General features: G+C 47.4%; 1 protein-coding gene across 1 annotated transcript in view; it reads left to right on the forward strand.

Moving 5' to 3' along the window:
• LOC148501687 (HHIP-like protein 1) overlaps positions 1–6,587 on the forward strand; it is a 54,052-nt gene extending 47,465 nt beyond the window's left edge. Inside the window, exon 9 of the mRNA XM_088450169.1 lies at positions 5,716–6,587. Coding sequence (XP_088306295.1) covers positions 5,716–6,587 — 872 coding nt within the window. The remainder of the gene's footprint in view (positions 1–5,715) is intronic.
• Positions 6,588–13,117: the final 6,530 nt, after the last annotated feature.

Genomic DNA, 13,117 nt, shown 5'->3' on the forward strand with positions numbered 1-13,117 from the left:
AAAATGAGGTTAAAATACTCACAGCCAGTTCCAGCCATTAACAAGTCTAGTGAGACAATTTACAAGGGGTGGAAATAAATACACTTTTTTCTTCTTCATCCACTAGGGGACACTGGAGCTCAAGACACTGGGGTATAGGCGGTGGTTGAGTAGAGCCTGGCACTTTAAATAATTTAGAAGTGTGACTGGCTTCTCCCCCTCTATGCCCCATCAGCCCCAGTTTTAAAAATGGGCCCGAGAGTGCCGGTGCACATTAGGCTGTGTCCAGCCTTCTTTTCATGATTTAATTTTATTTTTACTTTAATATTTTATTTTTTCACTCTTATAGTGAGGCATACATGCCTACTCTCCTGGGAATCGCGGCAGGCTCCCGATGTTTCCTGGAATTTTGGGGTCCGTAGGGAAGGGGCGGGGCTAAATGGTGCAAATCATATCACAGGGGCCTAATGATGTCTACCGTCTGGCCCCGCCCCCTGAAGAGGAGAGCAGCAGGTCCCTGATTAGCACCACAGCTGCGTCCGCAGTGATTAGCACCATAGGCTGCGTCCGCAGGTGCAGGAGGTGGATGTCACTAACTCCTCCTGTAGTGAGCTGGAGGAAAAGCTGCATCCTTCAGCCCTAAGGGGTTGTCGAGGAAAGGGCTGTATTAACGCAGTGCCGGGCTGTTTGAAAAGCACCGCTGACCGCGTCTGAGGGGGGCAGGGTCTAACTGTAGCTGCCATAGTCTCTATAGCAGAGCTATGGTCGACCCCTTGTAGCCTCCCACAGCAGTTTGGCACGTCCTGCTCACTCGGAGCAGCACCATCTTTGCTACAGCACAAGTTCAGCTCCTGGCTCCATTTCAAAATCCAGCTGCCAGTCTGCTAGGGAGACAGTCCAGTACCTGCATACTGTGAGGTGGTAGGGAGTAAAATTGATTATATTTACTGCTCCTCTGTCTCTCATATTCTGTGGGGGTCTTTTAGTGCTATTATATACTTTCTTACCTGAGTGTTTGTCTGCCAGCGGCTGTGCTGCAGGTCTGTGTGTGGCAGTGACGTGCGGCGAGGTCAATAGCTGGGGAGGCACACATGGAGATGGGTCTGAGTGCTGGGAGTCTATTTCGCCCCCTACTCACTGTAACTCTCCCCTCACTGCACTAAGATCTTTATATGCAGGAGGATTCAGACGTGGAAGATTTCTCACAGGATCCCAATTCAGGCACTCAGGGTATTGAAGCTCTTATCCTGGTGGTTCATGAGGTCCTTCACATCTCACATTTGAAGATGCCGGAATCTCTGGATCCATCACTATTTGGTATGAAACAAAAGTCCACTGTCACTTTTCCAACTTCTCTTCAGGTAGATGAGCAGATGGCGGCAGCCTGGAAACACCCAGACAAGAAGTTTCAGCTGCCCAGGTGTTTTCTCTAACTTTATCCTTTTCCCGCAAATAACAGGAGTAAATGGGAAACTCCTCCGCCAGTGGATTCCTCCGTTTCTTTGGTCTCTCGAAGAAAACTTAGTTGCCAGTTCCTGGAGTTACGACCTTGAAGGAAGGCTCTGAGCATAAGTTGGAGACTACTCTCAAGTCCATCTACAATGCTCCTGGTATTCTACTCAGACCGGCCTTGGTCGGCTCCTGGGTTAACAAGGCAGTAGAGAATGGGCTGAGCAGTTGGCGGAGGGCTTTCTATCTCCCTAGCCGAACAAATTCAGGAATTGGCTGTTTATCTGGGTGAAGCCTTGAGAGACATTGGACAGGTAGGTTCCAGGATCTCTGCTTCCGCTTTGGTGGCCCGCCGTGCCTTATGGCTTCGCACTTGGCAGGCGAACGCAGAGTCTAAACGTGCGGTGGAAGCTCACCCGTTTACTGGAGAAATTTTATTTGATCCAGAGTTGGATTTCTCTGACCTCGGGTGGAAAAAGTACCTTTTTGCCTTCCTCAACACCGACTACACGCCACTCCTTTAGGGGTCCTTCTTTTCGTTCCTTTTAGGCACCCACTAGGTTTCAAGGAAAAGCCAGAGGTGCATCCTCCACACTTCGAGGAGGTCACTCCAGAGGACGCCAGGCTTCTAGCGCCCATTGCCGGGACCCCAAGCCAGGAGACAAGCCAGTCCCCACCTGGGGAATCTCAAGGTGGGTGCCCACCTTCTGAGGTTCACGCAAGTCTTGTTCCGACTTCTGAGTTCAAAATATTGTGTACCAGGATCTCAAGATAGAGTTTGTTTCTCTTCCTCCAGTTCGGTTTTTCACCACAGGTCTTTCGGTCGATCCCCTGAAACAACTGGTTCTGCGACATGCAATCGACAGGCTGCTGGACTCCGAAGTCCTTGTTATGGTTACTGCTCCCCAAAAGACTTGGGGATTCTTATCCAATCTGTTTGTGGTTCCCAAGCTGGATGGGCCAGTCAGGCCCATTCTGAATCTCAAATCATTGAATCTCTACCTATCCTTTCACAGATTCAAGATGGAATCCCTTAATTCGGTAATTGCGGGGTTGGATGCAGCAGAACACATCCACATCAGGCTTTCCTTCGGTTTGCCATCAAAGAGTCTCACTACCAGTTTCAGGCTCTACTCTTTGGCCTATCGTCAGCTCCCAGAGTCTTCACCAAGGTGATGGCGGTGATGATTGCTCATCTTCGTGCTCAGGGTGTGAACATTGTCCCTTATCTGGATGACCTACTCATCAAGGCGCCATCGGCGGAAAGAGACCAGGAGAAGCTTACTCATGAGATCCTCAATTTCCAGACGTCCCAACTTGTACCGTCTCAGCGTCTTCAGTTTCTGGGGATGATACTGGACACGTCCTTACAATGTGTGTTCATTCCTCTAGACAAGGCGCAGGCAATTCAGGAATTGGTCCGCTTGGCTCTCTAGCCAAGAAGAATGTCAGCACACCTTTGCATTCACCTTCTAGGGAAGATGGTGGCCTCTTTCAAGACCGTCCAGTTCAGGAGATTTCATTCCAGACTGTGCCAGTTGGATCTCCTGTCGAAATGGTCGGGGGTCATATCTTCAGATGCACCGTTTAGTGAGACTGTCTCTGCAGGCCCGCATTTCTCTGATCTGGTGGCTCCGGATGGACCACTTAGTGGCAGGTCGCCGGTTCGGCATCTAGAAATGGTTTCTGCTAACTACAGACGCCAGTCTTCGCGGATGGGGAGCTGTGATCCTGGATAGCCAATTCCAGGGGTGTTGGTCTCATCAGGAATCTCTCTTGCCATTCAACGTTCTCATACTCAGGGCCATTTACAACGTGCTGTTAGCGGCAGCTCCTCTGTTGCTGGGGTTGCCCATTCAGGTGAAGTCCAACAACGCCACAGCAGTGGCATACATCATTCGGCAGTGAGGAACATGCAGTTACATGGCAAATGCGCGAAGCCGGCCTCATCTTAAAGGGGGCAGAAGGACAACGAGGCCATCTCCGCAGTCTTCATCCAAGTGGTGAACAACTGGGAAGTGGATTATCTCAGCCATCAGGACATTCATCCCAGGGAGTGAGCTCTACATCCCGAGATCTTCCTGCAGTTGATCCGTCGTTGGAGCAGGCTGCAGATAGATCTCATGGCCTCCAGGAACAATCGTCAGCTGCCTCTTTACTGCTCAAGGACCAGGGTCCATCGGAGCAGATGAGCTGTCGATTTCTACAGCCTAGTGTACCTGTTCCCACCATTTCCTCTCCTTCCACGAGTACTCAAGCGCATCAAGCGCGAATCCACAACAGTCATCCTAGTGGCGCTGGACTGGCCCCATTAGGCCTGGTACTTGGATCTCCTGCTCATTCTGGCAGATTATCCGTGGCCACTTTGCTTTTTCAGCAAGGTCTGTTCATGTACCCAGACTTACATCAGTTACGTTTAACGACATTGCTGTTGAGAACAACATCTTAAGGGAGCGTGGTATTCTGTGATTCATGATTCCTACTATGCTCAGAGCTTGAAAGCCAGTTACATCTGCCCATTACCATCGGATTTTTTAAATCCTATGTGGCCTGGTATGATGGGCGTGGTTCTTCCACCTCCTCCTTCTCTTTATCTTGTCTCCTCCTTTTCCTTCAAAAGGGTCTAGATGCTGGACTTCTCTTGGGCTTGCTGAAGGTACAGGTTACGGCCCTATCTGTATTTTTTCAGCATCACTTGGCTCTTCTTCCTCAGGTTCAAACTTGTCTTCAGGGAGTGCTACGAGTCCAGCCTACCTTTGTTCTTCCGCCTACTTCTCCGTGGGATCTCAACCTTGTCATCTCCTTTCTTCAGTCCACGGTTTTTGAACCCTTACACGAGGTGGATTTGAAGTTTATCACTTAGAAGATGGTTATTTTTTTTGGCCCTAGCTTTGGCTAGGCATGTGTCTGAGTTTGGGGGCTCTATCTTGTCGATCTCCCTATCTTGTTTTTCATGAAGACCGGGCAGAACTTCATACTTGCCCTTCCTCTTTGCCAAAGGTGGTATTGGCCTTCCACATCAATCAGCCAATTGCTGTCCCGGTTTTCCTGCATTTTTCAGGGGCTTTGCACTCCCTGGATGTGGTGAGGTCTCCACATGTCTATGTGGCCTGTACAGCGGGCTTACACAAATTTGATGCCCTTTTTGTTCTTTATGATGCAGCTCACCAGAGTTGGCCTGCATCCAAGCTGACTTTGGCCCAGTGGATCCGTCTGGCTATTCGGCAGGCTTATGTTGCCAGCGCTCGGCCCCCGTCTGTGTCCATTTAGGCACATTCTAAGAGCTCTATGGGTACTTCTTGGGCTGCACGCAGAGGAGTTTCTGCGTCTCACCTCTGTCGTGCTGCTACATGGACTTCTCTTCACACCTTTGTTTGCTTTTACAGGATTGATAACTTTGCTGCTTCTGAGTCTAGTTTTAGCCACAGATTGTTGCAGGGGGATGTAGTCAGGTTACCGGCGGCTGGGGTGTCGGCCATCGGAATCCCAACAGTGGAAGCCCAACCTTGGACTAAAGATAGGCTTCGAAATCCCGGCGCCTATCTTTAGCCTCATGCCGAAATCCCGATGGCTGGCATCTCAAACGAAGGTAAGCCAGGTTTCTTAGCTCGTAGCCGCGGGGGGGGCAGAGTTAGCTTTAGGGATCCCCGAGGGAATGTTACTCTAGGGGAAGGGGGGTTAGGGTTAGGCACCACTGGGGGGAGGTTAGAGTCAAGCACCCCCCCAGGAGGGTTAGGTTTAGGGGGTGGGAAGTGGGGGTTAGGGTTAGAGACCACCAGGGGGACTTAGGTTTAGTGACCACTGAGGGTTAGGGGAGGGAGAGGGGAAGGTTAGGGTACTTACCTGCCCAAGTTAAGAGATCCATCCTTCAGTCTTTCAGCATCGGTATTTCATCCGGCGACTATTCATACAGATATACCGATTCCATAGCAGGTTTCTCTGTTCCCCCAGGGAGCTGAATTTCTTTTGGGGGTGTTCTCCTTCTGTCTGTTCTCCACCTCTTCTAAGACTCAGTTTCTTAACTGTGGCTGATAGGGCACAGAGGCGGAGGAGCCAGTCGCACGTCTAAATTATTTAAAGTGCCAGGCTCTACACAATCACCGTTGTCTTGATCTCTAGTGTCCCCTGTGGAGTCGAAGAAATGGATTTACCGGTAAGTACAAAAATCCTGTTTTTTCTGTCTGTGTACGCTTGAATGCTTTGGCAACTGATTATTAATGCTTTGGCAACTGATTATTTTTGAAAGTGTCAGTAGTTTTACTTGCACTAACTACTTGTTCTCCACAGAACTCATTCTAAAATCAGACGCTGCAACGACTGAACTTACCCCGACCTCCAGTTCTGCCAGATTACAGGATACAGCCAGATTCAGCACAACAGTGGAACCTCACTTCACGGCCACATCTCCTGCGAGTAGTACTTATAGGAGAATGAGTACCCCTGTGTATGTTACAGCTGCCCCAGTCCCCAAGCCAGCAACTCCCAGAAAAGTAGTAACTCCTATTCCAAAGATGGAGAAAGGTGCAACTACTGCTAAGAAAGTTGGGAGGGTCACAGCCACTTCGCAGCCAACAAGTCAATGGATTCCCACCAAGGGTTGGCAAAGTGAATTAAAAGAGGTCTTCACCACCAGGGGAAGATCTCCATCAAGATATACCCCCCAACTAATGACAACAGCACAGACCCCCAGAAGAAAAACACAAGTTGGGAAAAAAGTTGCAGCCAAGAAGGGTCATGGGGTGAGACACGGTAAGAAGAAAGTCTTGAAGAAACAAAAGGTGAAGGTCATCAAGAGATTAAAACATGGGACTGTTCGTTTGGTTAATGAGGATAAACAGCCTGACCGAGGAAGGGTGGAGATTTATATCAACGGAGAGTGGGGGACAGTCTGCAATGATAGGTTTGACAGCATGGCAGGCAACGTGGTCTGTCAGCAATTGGGGTACCCTTATGTGCTGAAGGTGGCTAGAAAAACAGAGTTTGGGGAAGGCAAGGGGCTTAGAATTCTGCTAGACGAGGTGAAATGTGAAGGGTGGGAGAAAAGCCTTCTGGAATGCAGAAGATCAAAAATTGGGGAACATGACTGTAACCATGAAGAAGACGTTGGGGTAGTATGTGGTATGGAGGAGAAGGATTCCGATAGCGACCTGTTGTTATAGGTGGGGACAGGTGGGTGGTTGTTTAGGATGTCTAAAAATAAAAATCTAGAAAGACTGAAAAAACGAAAGGAGGGTATGAAACATTTCGGAGAACTATTCCCTGGAGGCAAAACAAAACCATCTGTCCCAAGCTGGATAACCTCAATTCTTGGGCAACTAACAGAATGAAAATTGTTAATAATTCTTATTGAACCACTGATACTAGAGGCAGCATGAAGAGGTGATTTGAGTAGTTGTAAGCTACATTCTTTACCCTCCCCTCCAACATGACCCATTCCATTAGGTTCCATTAGGTACAGGTTCCATTAGGTATGATTGCATCCACCTGTGTTGAACTAGGTGATTGATGAGACAGGTATTTCACCACAAGTGGCTGCAATCATCAATTAAGAATGAAGTCCAGCAGCAGAGCACTTTGTACCTAATGGAATAGGTCATGTTGGAGGGGCTGTCTTTACATAAAGATGGTACTGCTACTTCCTGTTGGAATAGTGGTTAAATGTCCTCAGGAAGGCGCCACATGCAGCAGTAATTTCTGAATGCTGTACATAGGACATCTGGATGTAATATATATATATATCAGTCATTAAAGCAGCCGGTCTGCAGTTTTCTTAGGTGTCAAAGGCAACCAAATGGACTGGTGCTTCTCCTTCCTCTTCCTCTGTGTAATAATGGGGACAATATATCCAAGTGACACCCCAGCTGTGAGCACTCATTTCACACAATGCACACTCAGCTCAGTCTTAACTCATGGAAAGGTTCAGATGACTCAGTCATGTCTCCAATCTCTGGCTGATTAATGTCACATGTCTCCTATTGTGAAACCTGATTTGAAATCAGCAGAAAAGTATTACCGCTGTGACCTGGCCATTACTGCAGTAAGCAAAATCTAAACACACAGTGTCCTCTTGGATAAATAGAACTGTACAAAAGGCAAAGTGCATTATCAGTATAGTTATTACAGCATAGTACAGCTACTGTTTTATTTCTCCTTTATAGAACATGCAATTCAAGCTTCTCTCCTACTACAACTCCTATTATTGCATAGCTGTCAATTGTCAGCATTAGGATGTCTTCCCCTGGAAATGGACTTGGACTATACATTGGACACAACTGTATAGCACCACTTCTGTTCCTCTGTATGCTGATTGCAGTTATCAGTATATGGGGGAGATGTATTAACGGCAAAATGCGGTAAAACCCCCGAAAATGCAGTTTTTGGGGGTTTTACCGCATTCCCCGTATGTATTAAGCAGCAGAATGCAGCTTCGCGTCGCTAGGTAACGTCACCTTCAGGTGGCGTTACCCAATAGAAGCCTATGGGCTTCTTAGCGAGACGCTCGGGGCTGGGAGGGATCCGATCGGATCCCTTCCATGAGCCCCCGCGGCCTTCTGCGCATGCGCAGAAGGACTTCTGGGTGTTCAACCCGGAAGTCCCTCTGCCCGGCAGCATCGCAAAGGACAGCTCTCATCGAGAGAGCTGTCCTTTGCAAAATCCTTTGTACATACCGCGGTAATGAACCGCGGTATGTACGCGAAGTCGGGGGAGATGTACCGCAACGGCGATGTCGCCGTTAATACATCTCCCCCTATACTCTGTATATATACTAAGCAAATAATTATTTCATATGAGTGTTTAGAGCCGTAGAAAATTTTTACAGACCAGGCAGGAGCCATATGATACTGAGCCATATTGTGCTGTGTGTGATGGCACTTTAGTCACATATTGCCTGTTCCTATTGTTACTTGGGGCTCTATTATTCTTCACTTAATTTCTACAAAAGTAGGTGAAAATAAAGATTTTACATTTTTTGTAGAAATTAAGGCCCCATTTATCAGCGATGGTAAACACTAGGGGTGAGCGGATTCGGTTCCCGAATCCATTCACCCCTAGTAAACACCAGCGCAATTTTTCGTTTAGTATCACTGTGATACAAACAAAAATTTACTGGTATTTACCAATATTTACCCCTCTGGTTAGGTCCGGCGAAGTGCCCAGTCTCTGCGAGGTCCTCTGCTGGGCTGCTGGCAGCATAATGCTGCCAGCGATGGGACTCCTGTGTTATGCACATGTGCGATGCTCTGTCTGCGCATGTGCATGACGCGGGGACCCAGCCATGCCTGGAAGGCTTTGCTGATCTAAAAGATGGCGAGAACGATGCTTGACAATCAGCGCTAATCTTAGATTACAGCTGTTTGTTAAATCCAGAAACCTGGCATAACCCCTTTAGGGAGTGCCAAAGGGGTTATGCTTCGTTGATAAATGGGGGCCTAAGTGTCAGGGTTATTGATCATTAATGTAACGCACAGGGCAGTTTCTAGGGTCTGAGGCTCTCAGTGCGAGCAGTCATGACGTCCTCCCATAGTGCACACTGGGGGAGCCGAAAGCCGGAGCCCCCGACTCCGGCTGTTCTGCTCTGCCGGGCGCCCGCTGGTAACTGAATCTCAGCGGGTGCCCGGCAGTTCACAGGCTTTTTCGGCAGCAGGGGTTGGAGGCAGCGTGCCCCGTGCGATTGCACGAGTCGCCTGCCCCTAGAAACGGCCATGGTAACGCTGGCGATATCACTGATATCTACAATTGTCCCCGGATAATTTCCACAGTCCCCATACGGGGATGTGGAAATTATGTAATTCATCAAGTTCTGAAAAAGCATTTTTTTCAGAACTTGACAGTGATACTGTACGCCACCCTGAGATGGCATACAGCATCTAATACAGCAGAGGGATCTGAACCCTGCTGTGTCCTTCATGCAGCTCCCTCCCGGCTACCCGTGCTCTTGCCCTGTGAGCTGAGCGTAAGGGAGAGGGCACAGCAGCGGGGACCTACATAGCGGGGCTGCATGACCTGAGCGTGAGTCACTGACTCCCAGTGCTGCTGCAGCCCTGCCAGGAGACATGCAGCAGGGTTGGCCGGGGGGGAGCGAGTGGGCAGGGGGGAGGGGGACTGCATTCCCCTGTCTTCTCTCTCATCTCTCCGCAGCCTGTCTTCAAGCTGCGCATGTGCAACTTCAAGATAGGCTGAAAAGATTCCAGACAGCATGAGAAAAATCCCCGTATTCTGAAAAGCTGTCTCCGCAAAAGTAGAAGTGATAATTAAGTATAGGAGGCATGATAAATACTAGGATTGTTCTCGCAGCGAGTTCAATCCTTAATTATCACAGGGGAAATTTTGTTCTTGATGAACAGGGCCATTGGTCAGTCAGTGGCTGGCAGGAATTAAGGGTCCTGAGTAACCATAGAAATTAGATTGATCACATTTTAGAACTTGGTGACTTATAGATGATTGTACGTAGATATGAGAGAGGGTGTAGCTCTCTAAGGGGGAGATGTATTAAACCATCTATAGGTGACAGGTAGCAACCAATCAGCTGCTAGCTATCATTTATAGAATGTTCTAGATAAATGATAGCAGCCATTGTTCCCAGTCTACAAAACCTCTGCTAATAACACTTTGCACTTTTACTGACAGTTTTTTAGTCATGAATCGTTGCTTTAGGTCACATTAACCTTGTTCCCCAGACTTACAAAGCAGGCAATTAATTGGCTTAGCAGGCCAAAAACAGGGAATGGCCTATTGAGTGGATTTCCCATCCACAACAAACACTGACTTTCATGATAGCTATTGCACCAACGGCATCATAAAGTAGGTTTAAAAAAAAAATTATTAAAAATATGGAAAGATTATAAACACCTACTACACACTTTTCCAGTACTTATATATACACACACACACAGTGGGTTTATAATATATATACAATATAATCTACCTTGGTCTCCCAGCAAAATAATTGCATCGCTTGCAGGTGGTACAATATACAGCTGCCAGGCTATTAACCCCCCAGCCCCGTTCACTCCACATTACACCCATTCTCTACTCCCTTCACTGGCTGCCTGGCAGATGGCGAATTGTTTTCAAAATTGGCTTACTAACTTTCACAGCCCTACATGACCATGGCCCAGGCTACCTGAAGCAGCTTCTGATTCCTTACTGTCCCACTCGATTACTGCGATCCATTGATGAAGGTCTATTAACAGTACCTAGAATCTTCCGGAATTCGTCTGTGGGTCGAGCTTTCAGCTTTGTGGCTCCGACTCTATGGAAGTCACTTCCCCGCAGAGTTCTAGAGGCCTCCACTCTAGAGTCCTTCAAATATAGACTCAAGGCTTTCCTGATCACCCAAGCATTTCACTAATGTCCCTTGTTAAGCTTTTTTTTGTATTTTGTGCTGTAAAGGCAAATGTAAACCACTTTGAGGACCTCATTCAGAGTCGGTCGTTGCGGCCGCACGGTCGTACGGGAAAAGGGGCCGGATATGCAAATGATGCACTCGCAAGTTGCGTCCCTAAGATCAGATCGGTAGCTGGCCGACCAAGGGGAGGAAGCGGCCAGAAAACAAAAATATACGCCCCCTTCTCGTACGCATTGCACGTCATCTCCGGGCATATAAGGATTAATCGAGACCATCGGAACTGGTCGTAGAGCTTAAGGTTGACCATACCCTCTCTTAAGCTCTACGATCATGTCAGTGTAAAAACCTCCCATGTCACGTGTGCCATGAAGCTACTTTGTTAATTATGCACTCCCATAAAACGCCATTCGCAAATTTAGGCACGCCTGCGTTCGGATCTCCACTCCCCCGTTTTCAAGCACCTTCCCCTGTTACCACCCACAAACGCCTCAATCTGTCACTCAAACTACCGACCTGGCTGTGTTCAAGGAGAGAGAAATTTCTGATCATAGCAGCTAGTTTGCGCAAGCGCATTGCGACCTTTACGCATACGCAGTTTAGCGAACATCGGTGGCGTACGACCGTGCGGCCGCTACGACCGACTCTGAATGAGGTCCTGAGTCCTGTAGGAGAAAAGCGCTATGTAGATATTGTTATTATTTTATATATATGTGTATATATGTGTATATACATATTTTATATATAAAATATGTTTAAAAGGTTTGCAGACCCCCATGTTCTGGTTTTAAATCATCCTCGTGTTTTGGTTTTCTTTAAAAATTGGTATAAACATAAACAGCTGACATGATGTAACTTAATTCTGTTTTTGTTCCTATAGTATTATTAAGAAGATCAATAACATTAATTTCAAGTCAATTTTGACCACATCACAGCACCTGAAATCACAAGGGAGACTTAAATGGAATCCAAAACACGCAAGAGCCGGTTTTTAGATTCGAGTTCTGAACTTGGTAAGAAGACCCAGGCCGGGACTCGGTTCTAATCGGAATTTGGAACCCCAAAGTTTGGGTGTGTTCCGTTTTAATCAAAACTGAATCGCTCATCTCTGCCTTAAATGTGTTCATCTAAGTCATAGAAACCCAATGAATGAAATAACATACACAAGACACAATAACGAGGACAACACAGGTAGTTCAGAGTCACACACAAAGAGGCTGCATTGTGTGTTTTAATATTGATTGTGCATCTAGGTGGCCGCTCAGCCCCCATATATCCGCTTGTCATCACTATTAGCTGCCATCACTATTAGAGCGCATTTGCACCACCCGTACATTTGGTATAATAGATCCAGTGACCCCGCGTAGCCACACCAGGAGATGTGGCTTAGTTGTGTGCGAATCTGAACAACCCGCAGACCCTCAGAGGTGCATAAGTATTCCTCAGACACATACGCAGTGTGACACATTTCAGATGCGGCTGCTTCGGGCCCTTTGTGGTTATTAAAAAAAAATGCCCATTGCCAATATTGTAAAGTTGGGTGATGTGACTGGGTGCGAATCGTGTCACTGGCCATCTGAACCTTGTGGGTGGTGCTGGTGGAAGCCGTGCAGGACTGGGAGGCTTGATTCAGGGGCCTCACGGCTGTTGCTGGAGAGTAGGCAGTATGTTGTAAAAGTGTCAGATATCGGTAAGATCACTTTATCCAGACCCAATTTATGTGGTGTGAGACAGTGGAAATGTCTAACACTATGGAAGGAAGAGGGAAGAGGTGTGAGTAGAGGTGGCTATCACAGCACCTGGCATAGGCTTCCCACACATGCATCTGTGCCAGGTACCTGATAGCCACAACCACTTGCACCTGGCCACAACCACTAGCATGGCAAATCTATAGAATAAATAATACATCCATTATTTTAGTCACGCGAAAATAGAAATAGGATGAAAGGGGAACAGAAATAGAAGAATGGAGGGATGCAGGGCAGAGGAGATTTCATCATCTTCAAGGATTAAACATTGAGATACCGCAGATGAGACAGTAACACAACACTGACTAAATAAGCAGTCACAACCACATAAAGTACATTATGCAACTATAATATCCAGATGTATGGCTGGGAGCACTAGTGTAGGAGGAAAATGGAGTAGGGGACACCGGGATGTTAGTAAGGGGAAGGAGGTGACAGGGAAGAAGGGACGAGCTTGGCTGCTCAGGAAACAGATTGAGGTGACCTTACAGTATAGTAACAAAACTGGTCACCAAAGGAATTTGCAAGGGTGCCCATGGATAATGCTAGTGACTGATTTTAACAAATTAAAGTAAACTCACTATTGGTGTATTTC

This window comes from Taudactylus pleione, unplaced genomic scaffold (assembly GCF_031769625.1).
Source record: "Taudactylus pleione unplaced genomic scaffold, aTauple2 ptg000507l, whole genome shotgun sequence".
Lineage (NCBI taxonomy): Eukaryota > Metazoa > Chordata > Amphibia > Anura > Myobatrachidae > Taudactylus > Taudactylus pleione.